This window comes from Schistocerca nitens, chromosome 4 (assembly GCF_023898315.1).
Source record: "Schistocerca nitens isolate TAMUIC-IGC-003100 chromosome 4, iqSchNite1.1, whole genome shotgun sequence".
NCBI classification, from domain to species: Eukaryota; Metazoa; Arthropoda; class Insecta; order Orthoptera; family Acrididae; genus Schistocerca; species Schistocerca nitens.
Window position 1 is genome coordinate 533,565,072 of NC_064617.1, and position 15,435 is coordinate 533,580,506.

Sequence of the window (15,435 nt, forward strand, 5' to 3'; positions counted from 1 at the left end):
GTTTATTTTCTAACGATTAAAATGAACACACACACACATTTGTTTGCAGAAAAGGTAAAACCCATCTTCGCAGTCCATGCCTCTAATCACTTTATCATAAGCTGCAACTGCCGACTAGCAGTGACAAGACTGGAGGAAGAACAGAAAACAGTAAAATGGTCCATAAACAAGGAGCACTGGGCAGGACTCCGGATAGTGGACATGATACTGTTAATGGCGACAGCAAAGAGGGTGACAAAACGCTTCCCTGAGGAACACCATTCTCCTGCACGTACAAATCAGATAGCACAATACCAACCTGATATCGAAAGAGGCAGTGGAAAACAAAGGACAGAAACAGGTGAGAGCACAGGCAGGGGAAACAGAAGAAACCACAGGTGGAAGAAGAATGGTAGTAGACGATGGATAAGTGCTGTGGCCCAAAATGTGCAGAGGAGCAAGGAGTGCAGACAGGAAACGTGTGCAGGAGTGCAGAGGGCCAAGAAGGGCACAAGGGGGGGGGGGAGAGAAGGGGGCAGAGGGGGGAAAGAAGTGGGCAGAGAGGGGGGGGGAAGAAGTGGGCAGAGGGGGGGGAAGAAGTGGGCAGAGAGGGGGGGAAGAAGTGGGCAGAGAGAGGGGGGAAGAAGTGGGCAGAGAGAGGGGGGAAGAAGTGGGCAGAGGGGGGGGGGAAAGAAGAGGGCAGAGGGGGGGGGAAGAAGTTGGCAGAGGAGGTGGGGGGAAGAAGTTGGCTGACGAGGGGGGGGTAAGAAGTGGGCTGACGAGGGGGGGGGTAAGAAGTGGGCAGAGGAGGGGGGGTAAGAAGTGGGCAGAGGAGGGGGGGGGAAGAAGTTGGCTGAGGAGGGGGGGAGAAGTTGGCTGACGAGGGGGGGAGAAGAAGTTGGCAGACGAGGGGGGGGGAAGAAGTTGGCAGAGGAGGGGGCGGGAAGAAGTTGGCAGAGGAGGGGGCGGGAAGAAGTTGGCAGAGGAGGGGGCGGGAAGAAGTTGGCAGAGGAGGGGGCGGGAAGAAGTTGGCAGAGGAGGGGGCGGGAAGAAGTTGGCAGAGGAGGGGGCGGGAAGAAGTTGGCAGAGGAGGGGGCGGGAAGAAGTTGGCAGAGGAGGGGGCGGGAAGAAGTTGGCAGAGGAGGGGGCGGGAAGAAGTTGGCAGAGGAGGGGGCGGGAAGAAGTTGGCAGAGGAGGGGGCGGGAAGAAGTTGGCAGAGGAGGGGGCGGGAAGAAGTTGGCAGAGGAGGGGGCGGGAAGAAGTTGGCAGAGGAGGGGGCGGGAAGAAGTTGGCAGAGGAGGGGGCGGGAAGAAGTTGGCAGAGGAGGGGGCGGGAAGAAGTTGGCAGAGGAGGGGGCGGGAAGAAGTTGGCAGAGGAGGGGGCGGGGAGAAGTTGGCAGACGAGGGGGCGGGGAGAAGTTGGCAGACGAGGGGGGGGGAGAAGTTGGCAGACGAGGGGGGGGGAGAAGTTGGCAGACGAGGGGGGGGGAGAAGTTGGCAGACGAGGGGGGGGGAGAAGTTGGCAGACGAGGGGGGGGAGAAGTTGGCAGACGAGGGGGGGGAGAAGTTGGCAGACGAGGGGGGGGAGAAGTTGGCTAACGAGGGGGGGGGGGTAAGAAGTGGGCAGAGGAGGGGGGGGAAGAAGTTGGCTGAGGAGGGGGGGAAGAAGTTGGCTGAGGAGGGGGGGAGAAGTTGGCTGAGGAGGGGGGGAGAAGTTGGCAGACGAGGGGGGGGAGAAGTTGGCTGAGGAGGGGGGGAGAAGTTGGCTGAGGAGGGGGGGAGAAGTTGGCAGACGAGGGGGGGGAAGAAGTGGGCAGACGAGGGGGGGGAAGAAGTGGCAGACGAGGGGGGGGAAGAAGTGGGCAGACGAGGGGGGGGGAAGAAGTTGGCAGAGGAGGGGGCGGGAAGAAGTTGGCAGAGGAGGGGGGGGGAAGAAGTTGGCAGAGGAGGGGGCGGGAAGAAGTTGGCAGAGGAGGGGGGGGGGGAGAAGTTGGCAGAGGAGGGGGCGGGAAGAAGTTGGCAGAGGAGGGGGCGGGAAGAAGTTGGCAGAGGAGGGGGCGGGAAGAAGTTGGCAGAGGAGGGGGCGGGAAGAAGTTGGCAGAGGAGGGGGCGGGAAGAAGTTGGCAGAGGAGGGGGCGGGAAGAAGTTGGCAGAGGAGGGGGCGGGAAGAAGTTGGCAGAGGAGGGGGCGGGAAGAAGTTGGCAGAGGAGGGGGCGGGAAGAAGTTGGCAGAGGAGGGGGCGGGAAGAAGTTGGCAGAGGAGGGGGCGGGAAGAAGTTGGCAGAGGAGGGGGCGGGAAGAAGTTGGCAGAGGAGGGGGCGGGAAGAAGTTGGCAGAGGAGGGGGCGGGAAGAAGTTGGCAGAGGAGGGGGCGGGAAGAAGTTGGCAGAGGAGGGGGCGGGAAGAAGTTGGCAGAGGAGGGGGCGGGAAGAAGTTGGCAGAGGAGGGGGCGGGAAGAAGTTGGCAGAGGAGGGGGGGGGAAGAAGTTGGCAGAGGAGGGGGGGGGGAAGAAGTGGGCAGAGGAGGGGGGGGAAGAAGTGGCAGAGGAGGGGGGGGAAGAAGTGGCAGAGGAGGGGGGGAAGAAGTGGCAGAGGAGGGGGGGAAGAAGTGGCAGAGGAGGGGGGGAAAGAACTGGCAGAGGAAGGTGGGGGAAAGAAGTGGCAGAGGAAGGTGGGGGAAAGAAGTGGGCAGAGGAGGGGGGGAAACGAAGTGGGCAGAGGCGGGGGGAAAAGAGGTGGGCAGAGGCGGGGGGAAAAGAAGTGGGCAGAGGCGGGGGGAAAAGAAGTGGGCAGAGGCGGGGGGAAAAGAGGTGGGCAGAGGCGGGGGGGAAAGAGGTGGGCAGAGGCGGGGGGAAAAGAGGTGGGCAGAGGCGGGGGGAAAAGAAGTGGGCAGAGGCGGGGGGAAAAGAAGTGGGCAGAGGCGGGGGGAAAAGAAGTGGGCAGAGGCGGGGGGAAAAGAAGTGGGCAGAGGCGGGGGGAAAAGAAGTGGGCAGAGGCGGGGGGAAAAGAAGTGGGCAGAGGCGGGGGGAAAAGAAGTGGGCAGAGGCGGGGGGAAAAGAAGTGGGCAGAGGCGGGGGGAAAAGAAGTGGGCAGAGGCGGGGGGAAAAGAAGTGGGCAGAGGCGGGGGGAAAAGAAGTGGGCAGAGGCGGGGGGAAAAGAAGTGGGCAGAGGCGGGGGGAAAAGAAGTGGGCAGAGGCGGGGGGAAAAGAAGTGGGCAGAGGCGGGGGGAAAAGAAGTGGGCAGAGGAGGGGGGGAAAAGAAGTGGGCAGAGGAGGGGGGGAAAGAAGTGGGCAGAGGAGGGGGGGAAAGAAGTGGGCAGAGGAGGGGGGGAAGAAGTGGGCAGAGGAGGGGGGGAAGAAGTGGGCAGAGGAGGGGGGGAAAGAAGTGGGCAGAGGAGGGGGGGAAAGAAGTGGGCAGAGGAGGGGGGGGGGAAAGTGGGCAGAGGAGGGGGGGAAAAAGTGGGCAGAGGAGGGGGGGGAAAAGTGGGCAGAGGAGGGGGGGAAGAAGTGGGCAGAGGAGGGGGGGAAGAAGTGGGCAGAGGAGGGGGGAAAGAAGTGGGCAGAGGAGGGGGGGAAAGAAGTGGGCAGAGGAGGGGGGGAAAGAAGTGGGCAGAGGAGGGGGGAAAGAAGTGGGCAGAGGAGGGGGGAAAGAAGTGGGCAGAGGAGGGGGGAAAGAAGTGGGCAGAGGAGGGGGGAAAGAAGTGGGCAGAGGAGGGGGGGAAGAAGTGGGCAGAGGAGGGGGGGAAGAAGTGGGCAGAGGAGGGGGGGAAGAAGTGGGCAGAGGGGGGGGAAGAAGTGGGCAGAGGAGGGGGGGAAGAAGTGGGCAGAGGAGGGGGGGAAGAAGTGGGCAGAGGAGGGGGGGGAAGAAGTGGGCAGAGGAGTGGGGGGGAGAAGTGGGCAGAGGAGTGGGGGGGGAGAAGTGGGCAGAGGAGTGGGGGGGAAGAAGTGGGCAGAGGAGTGGGGGGGGAAGAAGTGGGCAGAGGAGGGGGGGAAGAAGTGGGCAGAGGAGTGGGGGGGGAAGAAGTGGGCAGAGGAGGGGGGGAAGAAGTGGGCAGAGGAGGGGGGAAAGAAGTGGGCAGAGGGGGGGAAAGAAGTGGGCAGAGGGGGGGAAAGAAGTGGGCAGAGGGGGAGGGGGAAAGAAGTGGGCAGAGGGGGAGGGAGAAAGAAGTGGGCAGAGGGGGAGGGAGAAAGAAGTGGGCAGAGGGGGAGGGAGAAAGAAGTGGGCAGAGGGGGAGGGGGAAAGAAGTGGGCAGAGGGGGAGGGGGAAAGAAGTGGGCAGAGGGGGAGGGGAAAGAAGTGGGCAGAGGGGGAGGGGGAAAGAAGTGGGCAGGGGGGAGGGGGAAAGAAGTGGGCAGAGGGGGAGGGGGAAAGAAGTGGGCAGAGGGGGAGGGGGGAAAGAAGTGGGCAGAGGGGGAGGGGGAAAGAAGTGGGCAGAGGGGGGGGGAAGAAGTGGGCAGAGGGGGGGGGGGAAGAAGTGGGCAGAGGGGGGGGAAGAAGTGGGCAGAGGGGGGGGGAAGAAGTGGGCAGAGGCGGGGGGATGAAGTGTGCAGAGGGGGGGGGAAGAAGTGTGCAGAGGGGGGGAATGAAGTGGGCAGAGGGGGGGAATGAAGTGGGCAGAGGGGAGAAAAGAAGTGCGCAGAGGGGGGGAAAGAAGTGGGCAGGGGGGGAAAGAAGTGGGCAGGGGGGGAAAGAAGTGGGCAGAGGGGGGGGAAGAAGTGGGCAGAGGGGGGGGAAGAAGTGGGCAGAGGGGGGGAAAGAAGTGGGCAGAGGGGGGGAAAGAAGTGGGCAGAGGGGGGAAAGACGTGGGCAGAGGGGGGAAAGACGTGGGCAGAGGGGGGGAAGAAGTGGGCAGAGGGGGGGAAGGGCACAGCAGAGCTGGGCGAGGGGGAAAAAGAGGGCTGGGGGAAAGGAGCGCAGAAGGGGCAAAGGAGCGCAGAAGGGGCAAAGGAGCGCAGAAGGGGCAAAGGAGCGCAGAAGGGGCAAAGGAGCGCAGAAGGGGCAAAGGAGCGCAGAAGGGGCAAAGGAGCGCAGAAGGGGCAAAGGAGCGCAGAAGGGGCAAAGGAGCGCAGAAGGGGCAAAGGAGCGCAGAAGGGGGAAATGAGGGCAGAAGGGGGAAATGAGGGCAGAAGGGGGAAATGAGGGCAGAAGGGGGAAATGAGGGCAGAAGGGGAAATGAGGGCAGAAGGGGGAAAGGAGGGCAGAAGGGGGAAAGGAGGGCAGAAGGGGGAAAGGAGGGCAGAAGGGGGAAAGGAGGGCAGAAGGGGGAAAGGAGGGCAGAAGGGGGAAAGGAGGGCAGAAGGGGGAAAGGAGGGCAGAAGGGGGAAAGTAGGGCAGAAGGGGGAAAGTAGGGCAGAAGGGGGAAAGTAGGGCAGAAGGGGGAAAGTAGGGCAGAAGGGGGAAAGTAGGGCAGAAGGGGGAAAGTAGGGCAGAAGGGGGAAAGTAGGGCAGAAGGGGGAAAGTAGGGCAGAAGGGGGAAATGGGGAAAAAGGAGAGCAGGGGAAGTAGGGAAAAGGAGGGCAGTGGGGGATAAGATGGGAAATGGTGAAAAAGATGGGAAATGGTGAAAAAGATGGGAAATGGGGAAAAAGATGGGAAATGGGGAAAAAGATGGGAAATGGGGAAAAAGATGGGAAATGGGGAAAAAGATGGGAAATGGGGAAAAAGATGGGAAATGGGGAAAAAGATGGGAAATGGGGAAAAAGATGGGAAATGGGGAAAAAGATGGGAAATGGGGAAAAAGATGGGAAATGGGGAAAAAGATGGGAAATGGGGAAAAAGATGGGAAATGGGGAAAAAGGAAGGCAGAGGGGAAATTGGGAAAAAGGAGGGTAGAGGGAGGAAAAGGTGACAGATGGGAAAAGGAGAGCTGAGGGGAAGTGGGTAGGGGGAAAGAGAAGGCAGGGGGAGTGGGCAGGGGAAATGGGCAAGGGGGAAGTAGACAGTGGGGAAAGTTGGCAGGGAGGAAAAAGTGGGCAGGGAGGGAAAAGTGGGCAGGGAGGGAAAAGTGGGCAGGGAGGGAAAAGTGGGCAGGGAGGGAAAAGGGGGCAGGGAGGGAAAAGTGGGCAGGGGTAAAGAGGGTGTCAGGGAAAAATACAGTGGGGAAAAAAGAGGGTGGGGATGGGAAAGAGGGTGGATGGGGGCAGGGCAGAGGGGGGAATTAGGGCAGGGCAGATGGGCGGAAAGAGGGCAGAGGAGGGGAGAGACGGCAGAGGGGGGCGAGAGGCGGCAGAGGGGGGGGAAAGGCGGCAGAGGGGCGGGAAAGGCGGCAGAGGGGGGGTGAAAGGCGGCAGAGGGGGGTGAAAGGCGGCAGAGGGGGGGGTGAAAGGCGGCAGAGGGGGGGTGAAGGCGGCAGAGGGGGGGTGAAGGCGGCAGTGGGGGGGTGAAGGCGGCAGTGGGGGGGTGAAGACGGCAGAGGGGGGGTGAAGACGGCAGAGGGGGGGAAGAGGGCAGAGGGGGGGAAGAGGGCAGAGGGGGGGAAGAGGGCAGAGGGGGGGAAGAGGGCAGAGGGGGGGAAGAGGGCAGAGGGGGGAATGAGGGCAGAGGGGGGGAATGAGGGCAGAGGGGGGGGAATGAGGGCAGAGGGGGGGAATGAGGGCAGAGGAGGGAATGAGGGCAGAGGAGGGAATGAGGGCAGAGGAGGGAATGAGGGCAGAGGAGGGAATGAGGGCAGAGGAGGGAATGAGGGCAGAGGAGGGAATGAGGGCAGAGGAGGGAATGAGGGCAGAGGAGGGAATGAGGGCAGAGGAGGGAATGAGGGCAGAGGAGGGAATGAGGGCAGAGGAGGGAATGAGGGCAGAGGAGGGAATGAGGGCAGAGGAGGGAATGAGGGCAGAGGAGGGAATGAGGGCAGAGGAGGGAATGAGGGCAGAGGAGGGAATGAGGGCAGAGGAGGGAATGAGGGCAGAGGAGGGAATGAGGGCAGAGGGGGGAATGAGGGCAGAGGAGGGAATGAGGGCAGAGGGGGGGAATGAGGGCAGAGGGGGGAATGAGGGCAGTGGGGACAGGGAAGGCACAGGGGTGAAAGAGTGAGAGGGGGTCAGAAAATAGAGTGAGAGGTTTGGAGAAAGCGGTAGAGAGAGTGGACAAATTGAGACTGTGGAGTGGGAAAAGGGAGCGGGTGGAGTTGGAAAAGGGAGAGAGATTGGGATGGGAAAGATGGGGTGAGAGAGGGGGACAAGAAATGCGCACAGAGGGAAGGATCTGGGGAAAACTGGAAATGGGGGTCTGAGGCACGGGTTAAATGTGAGAAGGGAAAATGGTGGCTAGAATGGTTGCAAAAGGGCAGAATGGAGATAAGAGGAGTGCAAGTGAGTGATATAATTGGTGAGAGGGAGGGCAAAGGGGCGGCAGGATGGGAAAGGAAGAGAGTGGGGTGAAGAAGGGCAAGAGGATGGAAACGGGGCGAGAGGGGTGAAAATGGGCATGACTGGTGAACGATGCAGGAGGGATGCAGGGAGCTGGAGGGGTGAAAGGGGACGAGGGTGTTGAAAGAGGGCGAAGAGAGGGAAAGAGGGTGAGGGGCGAGGAGGTGGGATAGGGGAGGAAATGTATGGGAAAAGGGTGAAGAAAGAGGGGCAGTGGGATCGCCAGCCGCTGTGGCCGAGCGGTTGTAGGCGCTTCCGTCTGGAACCACACAACTACTACGGTCGCAGGTTCGAATCCTACCTCGGGCATGGATGTGTGTGATGTCCTTAGGTTAGTTAGGTTTACGTAGTTCTAAGTCTAGGGCACTGATTACCTCAGATGTTAAATCTCATAGTGCTTAGAGCCATTTAAAATGCGATCAAAGACACGGGAAAAAGTTGAGGACAGGGGAAGGAAAGGAGGAAAGGGGGGAGGAAGGGGCGAAAAAATGGAGGAAAGGGTGCAGAAAGAGAGAGGGGGTAAAAGAGGGGGACGAAGGGTGAGGAAAGGGATGAGGAAAGGGAAGAAGAAAGTTGGTGAAATATGGAGGAAACAGTGGTGGGCATGGGGAGAACAGGGAGAGTGTGGAAAAAGGGATGGTGAGGAAAGCAAAGGGTGAGGTGAAGAGACACAGGGGAAGGACAGAGAGAGGATAGATCAGGGAGGAAAAGGGGGGGGGAGTGCATGGCAGGGGGAAGAAGTGGGGGGAGTGCATGGGATGAGGAAGAAGTGGGTGGATGAGGATGAGAAGGGGAAGAGTGGGGGGAAAGAAGGGTAGAAGGAGGACAAGGGTGGGAGTGAGGAGTGGGAGGGAAAGCGTAGGTGGGAAGAGGGAAAGGGGGAAGAGTGGGAGGTGAAAGTGGGGTAGATAGAAGAGAGGGGGAGAAGGATGAGGAAGAGAAGATTAGTGTTTGACAATATTAGAAACAGAGCAGAAGCTCAGATTAGGGAAGGATGGAGAAGGAAATTGGCCATGCCCTTTCAAAGGAACTATCCCGGTATTTCACTTAAATGTTTTAGGGATAGAACGGAAAGTCAGGATGGCCAGATGCCTGTTTGAACCATCATCCTCCAAAATCCAAGTCCAGTGTGCTAACCATTGCATTATTCTGCTTGGTGAGAGGGAAGAGAAGAAAGGGGAAAGATGGGGGCGATAAAAGGACAGGGGATAGAAGGAGAGGGGATAAATTGGGAGGGGGGAAAGGGTGAGAGATAATGAGGGGGTGGGAAAATGGCATGGGAATGGCGAAGAGGAAAAAGTGTAGGAAAATAGATGGGTATCAAAGAGAGGAGGTTAAACGGGGAAAGAGAAGGAGGGAGGGAAAAGTGGTGAAGGGACAGTAGGGAGGGAAAAGATGAGGTTTCGGAGGTCTGTAGAAAAGATACATGAAGGGTTTTGATTAATATTGAGTGTGTGCTAAGGGAGGACATGATTGAAGTAAGATGAATGAAAAGAACATTGAGTAGTGAGGCCAGGAAACTTTTGATAGGGATCAAGGGATGATAGAAGCCAAGTGATGAGTGACACAACTTAAGGCAAAGTATTGGATAGAAATGAAACAGAGGTCAGCTTGTGAGGGTGCGAGGGAGGGAGTGAAGGTGAGACGGAGGGAGTGAAGGTGAGACGGAGGGAAGGAGTGGGGGCAGGAGGGAGGGAGTGGGGGCAGGAGGGAGGGAGTGGGGGCAGGAGGGAGGGAGTGGGGGCAGGAGGGAGGGAGTGGGGGCCGGAGGGAGGAGTGGGGGCAGGAGGGAGGGAGTGGGGGCAGGAGGGAGGGAGTGGGGGCGAGAGGGAGGGAGTGAGGGCGAGAGGGAGGGAGTGAGGGCGAGAGGGAGGGAGTGAGGGCGAGAGGGAGGGAGTGAGGGCGAGAGGGAGGGAGTGAGGGCGAGAGGGAGGGAGTGAGGGCGAGAGGGAGGGAGTGAGGGCGAGAGGGAGGGAGTGAGGGCGAGAGGGAGGGAGTGAGGGCGAGAGGGAGGGAGTGAGGGCGAGAGGGAGGGCGAGAGGGAGGGCGAGAGGGAGGGCGAGAGGGAGGGCGAGAGGGTGGGCTAGAGGGAGGGCGAGAGGGAGGGCGAGAGTGAGGGCGAGAGGGAGGGCGAGAGTGAGGGCGAGAGGGAGGGCGAGAGTGAGGGCGAGAGGGAGGGAGTGAGGGCGAGAGGGAGGGAGTGAGGGCGAGAGGGAGGGAGTGAGGGCGAGAGGGAGGGAGTGAGGGCGAGAGGGAGGGAGTGAGGGCGAGAGGGAGGGAGTGAGGGCGAGAGGGAGGGAGTGAGGGCGAGAGGGAGGGAGTGAGGGCGAGAGGGAGGGAGTGAGGGCGAGAGGGAGGGAGTGAGGGCGAGAGGGAGGGAGTGAGGGCGAGAGGGAGGGAGTGAGGGCGAGAGGGAGGGAGTGAGGGCGAGAGGGAGGGAGTGAGGGCGAGAGGGAGGGAGTGAGGGCGAGAGGGAGGGAGTGAGGGCGAGAGGGAGGGAGTGAGGGCGAGAGGGAGGGAGTGAGGGCGAGAGGGAGGGAGTGAGGGCGAGAGGGAGGGAGTGAGGGCGAGAGGGAGGGAGTGAGGGCGAGAGGGAGGGAGTGAGGGCGAGAGGGAGGGAGTGAGGGCGAGAGGGAGGGAGTGAGGGCGAGAGGGAGGGAGTGAGGGCGAGAGGGAGGGAGTGAGGGCGAGAGGGAGGGAGTGAGGGCGAGAGGGAGGGAGTGAGGGCGAGAGGGAAGGAGTGAGGGCGAGAGGGAAGGAGTGAGGGCGAGAGGGAAGGAGTGAGGGCAAGAGGGAAGGAGTGAGGGCAAGAGGGAAGGAGTGAGGGCAAGAGGGAAGGAGTGAGGGCAAGAGGGAAGGAGTGAGGGCAAGAGGGAAGGAGTGAGGGCAAGAGGGAAGGAGTGAGGGCAAGAGGGAAGGAGTGAGGGTTCAAATGGCTCTGAGCACTATGGGACTTAACATCTATGGTCATCAGTCCCCTAGAACTTAGAACTACTTAAACCTAACTAACCTAAGGACATTACACAACACCCAGCCATCACGAGGCAGAGAAAATCCCTGACCCCGCCGGGAATCGAACCCGGGCGTGGGAAGCGAGAACGCTACCGCACAAGGAGTGAGGGCAAGAGGGAAGGAGTGAGGGCAAGAGGGAAGGAGTGATGGTAAGAGGGAAGGAGTGAGGGCAAGAGGGAAGGAGTGAGGGCAAGAGGGAAGGAGTGAGGGCAAGAGGGAAGGAGTGAGGGCAAGAGGGAAGGAGTGAGGGCAAGAGGGAAGGAGTGAGGGAGTAAGGGCAAGAGGGAAGGAGTGAGGGCAAGGAGCGTGGGGGGGAGTGAGAACAAGGGTGGGGGGAGGCAGGCAAGTGAACGAGGGAGGGCAGGTGGAAGGAAGGGAGAAATGAGGAAGGGGTTGAGGGAGGGAGGAATGAGGTAGGGGGTGAGGGAGAGAGGGCAAGGACAAGGGAGGTTGGGTGGGTGGGATGTAGTGTAGGAGGTAGGGTTTAGGGTAGGAGAGAGGGATGACAGGAAGGAGAGATGTTAGGTGGGAGGGAGGGAGGGAGGGAGGACAGGAAGGATGGAGGGTGGGAGAGTGGGAGGCAGTGAGAGGAGGAGGAAGTGAAACCATGAGGGAGAGAAGGCACACGGGAAAGAGAAGGGTGAAATTGATGAGGATGTTGGGGGAGGAGAATGGTTAGGTAAAGAGGACAGGGAGACATTGGAAGTGTGCAATTTTACTTATAATGTCACCGATTGACAAAGAGTGTAAGTACATTTGGCTAAGTGTGTCGGAGAAACTTATGGTATGTTTAAAAAGATAATGATCTGCCACTAGTGAATACTTCATACTATCCCACTTTACTGTGTGATATGCAAAAGCCCAGAGAAATTTATAAGTTTATTAAAGGTGGGAAGGTTGAAAAGAAACTACTCATCCATAGAGAAGAAAATAGTCCACTGTCAATCTATAACAAGGTTCTATAAGTGAAATTACACCCCAAGGTGGAATATAAAATGCCCTTCCAAAGCCACTGGAAGGGACAATAACACACAGGCATATTGGCACTTCTATACAAAAAGTGTGATTTCTTGTGCTTTCTAATAGCCTTTTCTACTTTTTCTTTTCACATAGCACTTTGTCTACTTTATACTGTACAGTATGAGACATGAGAAACTGCACTACACAATGCAAAGAAACTTCACATTTTTAGGGATGGTCATAAACTTCCTTTCTAGAATTGCTTATATAAAAACTTTATGGAATTAAGGCTGAATGGGATGGCAATGACAACAAAACTATATCAATCATTTTCATGTCTGTGAAACAGAACTGTTTTTACTCTACTTAAAATACTTAGATACTATTAACACTATAAATCAAAATTTGGACTGTTAAAAACTCTGATGATGTAAAAAAATAAAGCAAATACATCTGGTTCCTAAATATGTTAAATGGTCAGCAGCTGTCACAATAAACAGATCTTCCGAGATGATCAAACAAATAAAACAAATGAGATTACTGATAGATTTTTTTTCTTTTTGTTATTGCATATTGAGAAGAAACACTGCAAGTCTATTGACAGAAAATGTTCTATCACAGTCAATTATATTCTTTCAGTACACAATTCCTTTTTTTTTTTATTTTCTTTAAATTTTGGTTTTAAATACTTAGCTGTAATAATTGAATAACATAGCTTTATCTTCAACAATTTTATAAATTGTATGCACAACTGAGGCATATCAACAAAATACGTGCTTCATAACCTATTTTGTTACTATACATTGCCAAAGGAGAAATTCTTTAAACTAGAAGCTGAGAACAAAATTACATTGTTAATTTCAATGAAACAAGCAAAATGTCAAGAGAAAATTCAGTTCATTGTAATACAACAATGGAACAAAAACTTTTTATGGCTGATATAGTGAAAAGACTGACAAACACTCACAAACAAGCATTAAATTATGAAGATCTTTTGATTAATTGCTATAAAATTATCAGTCGTGTTACTTAGACACACAGTGTAGGAAAGAAAAATCAAGCTCTACTTCTATCAGGCATCAAAGATTTTAATTAAAAGCTATAAAATACAGCATCAAGCAATGCATGCCTTTTAGTATAATCTAGTAACTATGAAGAATGTAAATAAGATCATGAAGAGTTACAAGAAACAATATAGTTGAATATCTGGAAGCACACATACCTTCATTTGTTTCTGCATCAAACTGTTTGATTGTAACAATCATATCAAGCCCCATTTCTATACAGGCCTTTGCATGATCAGGTTTAGGCTCAGGACAACCAGCAACACAGTAGTAGCAGTCACCCAATGTTGAAATCTTCTCACAGCCATGCTTAGCACTGAGATCATCAAATCGTTCAAATAAATCATTCAATATGCCAACAAGTTCTTCGGCACTCTTATTGGAGCTCATTCGTGTAAAACCTACTATGTCAGCAAATAGTATACTGACATTTTCCATTCGGTTCATATTGAAAGGACGGAACAGAGAACGAATATCATTTCCACCACTAGCATGATTCTTGCCATGTGTTGGTTTCTGTAATGATTCACTATCTTCATATTCATCTTCCTGGGCACCACCAGTTTCCGACATTAGCCAGTCCGCAACCTTGGGTGGCATCACTGAGTGTATCATCTTCTCCTTCAACTGTTTCTCCATTTCGAGCTGTCTTCTAACTAATAATGACTGGCCCACTTTCATGAAAGTTCCACGCATTCTAGCATTAGTCATTATGAGAACATGAATGCCGATTAAATGCACAACAATATGCAGTAACGTCCGAACTACAACACCAGTGTTTGTATTCACACCATAATCTTCTTTAAAGTACAATGTAGCAATCAAGCATTCAAATAATATTGAAAAAATGCTACCAATGGCTACACACACATAGAGAGGTAGCTGTATCACAGTGTATATAATAAGCAATATTTCAATACAAAGAGAAAATTGTCCTACAGGGGTGATACTACTTGCCTTGCTGTTTGAGGAATTCAGAATAATAAACACGAGTAGTAAGATGCAAATAATGACTGCCACAAATACGGAAATGGGAAATGCATAAGTTCTGTAAAAACTTCTGTATGTTACAGCTAAAATCAGGCCTATTATAATTAATAGTACAGCAAAGACAGCAGACACAGGAATCCAGTGTTGTATTCTGCCAGTTGCACCAGTCACAATGAAGTATACAAACCATGAAAACGATACAGCAAGGATATACACAAGAGCATATCTGAAACAAAATATACAGTTTATTTAGTACAGGAGTCAATTAATTATTTACTGAGGGGCATGCATTTTGAAAGGGAGGCTAATATTTTGCACAATCCAATAAATTTGGATACATTTTAGTAACTGCAGGTAATAATTCACTATGTAATTTATACTTCATAAGAACCATATGATTACAATAAAAATCAAACTCTATGGACAAAAATACGTACTGGAATCTTAGGCGCACTTGTGGAAAGGAACTCGATCGGTACTGCCCCTCAAGTATTTCAGAGTCAAAGCGAGGATCCCACCATGACTGTTTTGCTGCTCTTTCAAATGGCACTGGTAAACATGCCCCACAACAATCAAGTTTTTGACCGCTCTGTGCCAGGTAGTTCTGTACATAAGGTGCCAATGATATTTGAATATCATCATCATCTGCCTGCTCACTTTGCCCTCTTGATCTTGAAAAGCTGACAGATGAAGCTACGGCCCTTTCATGTCTTAGAATGACAGGTGATGCCATGTTTCTCACTCATCGTCACTGTCTAAAGTACTTTTTCCTTTCATTTTATTTATATAATTTATTAATTTCAATAAATCTCTTGTAATTTTCCTCTTGCACGAGTTCGTGATGTTGTTGCTGCACAAACGTACATTTTATACTGATGAGTAATACTTGGTGTTTCTTTGACATCAACTTGATACAGTAATGTCACAGAAAAGTACACTGGTGTAAATATCCGAATTGTGATATTTTGCTGTACATTATGATCAAGATTCTAAAGATCGTTTCCATAAAATGAATCTTCTTGCCACTAGGATCTCTTTCGACAGCTGCAACAGAAAGTAATTACTTTAATTACGGAATACATTGGACGTGGTGACACAACTTAGGCTATATATGTTTTCACGGGCAAAATGTGTTCTGCTATTCCTTAATCTCCGGAAACATGAGTAAATGCTTCACTAAGTGGGCGAGAACCGTAATGTCAATAATCTGATCAGTGAGTTTATTCATATTTGTGACTAAGTAGGTTGTTTTAGTTTTCGTATAAACTTTAAACACCACATACACTTTTTCATCGTATGAAATTCTCATAAACAGCAGTGGTCTAGAGTTATACTTCAAAGTTTTCGATAGTATTCACAATACATAGATCTATAAACACACATTATTTACATTAATCAAGGGGAGTGGGGGAAAACACTTCGGCTGCTATCGGCCAATGATTGACAGGAACTGTTTACAGCAATAATCAGCAGTTCTATAGCATCACTCAACATAATGCGAAACAGTATCGTTAAAATATCATAAAACTAAAAATTTACCAAACCTTCTCTGTATACAGTGTTGATTTTCAGGAGAAAAAAACAATTAAAAAACTGTTGAACGTTTATGTCCATGTCCGCTCGGGCATTTAGCCAAGAGACTACTAATCAGAGATCACTGCAGTTAGCTTCTTGGAAACAAAAAAAAGTCTTAAAGTACGAAGCTGTCGCATGACGACAACGATTGTTTAACTTCATTTACATTGAACGACAACCGTTTCGGCTTTCTGAAGCATTTAAACAATTTGCATATAATACACCACCATTAATTTTGACGGCCATTTTCTATCGGCGTTCAGCTGTTTCGTGAACAGTTTGACCAACGGTAAAAATCGGCGCCAAAATTGATTGTAGTTTGTACAAGTACATGTTTTAGCATTTAAGAAGATCACTTCATAATCCTTGAGGTAAACATTATGAGATCAGTCTATAGTTTAAAATATGAAGACTTCAGAATCCTTATCTGAGTGAATTCACGGCGTTTGGAAGATAGTCTAATACGAGTTACATAGTAACGTGAGTATGCATGATT

At 53.3% G+C, this 15,435-nt stretch overlaps 1 protein-coding gene across 1 annotated transcript in view; it reads right to left on the bottom strand.

Annotated features, from left to right (window-relative positions):
- LOC126251733 (adenylate cyclase type 9) overlaps positions 1-15,155 on the bottom strand; it is a 177,943-nt gene extending 162,788 nt beyond the window's left edge. The window contains exons 1-3 of the mRNA XM_049952339.1: positions 14,909-15,155; positions 13,802-14,408; positions 12,533-13,590 (exon numbers count right to left, since the gene is read on the bottom strand). Coding sequence (XP_049808296.1) covers positions 12,533-13,590; positions 13,802-14,097 — 1,354 coding nt within the window. The 5' untranslated portion in view covers positions 14,098-14,408; positions 14,909-15,155. The remainder of the gene's footprint in view (positions 1-12,532; positions 13,591-13,801; positions 14,409-14,908) is intronic.
- Positions 15,156-15,435: the final 280 nt, after the last annotated feature.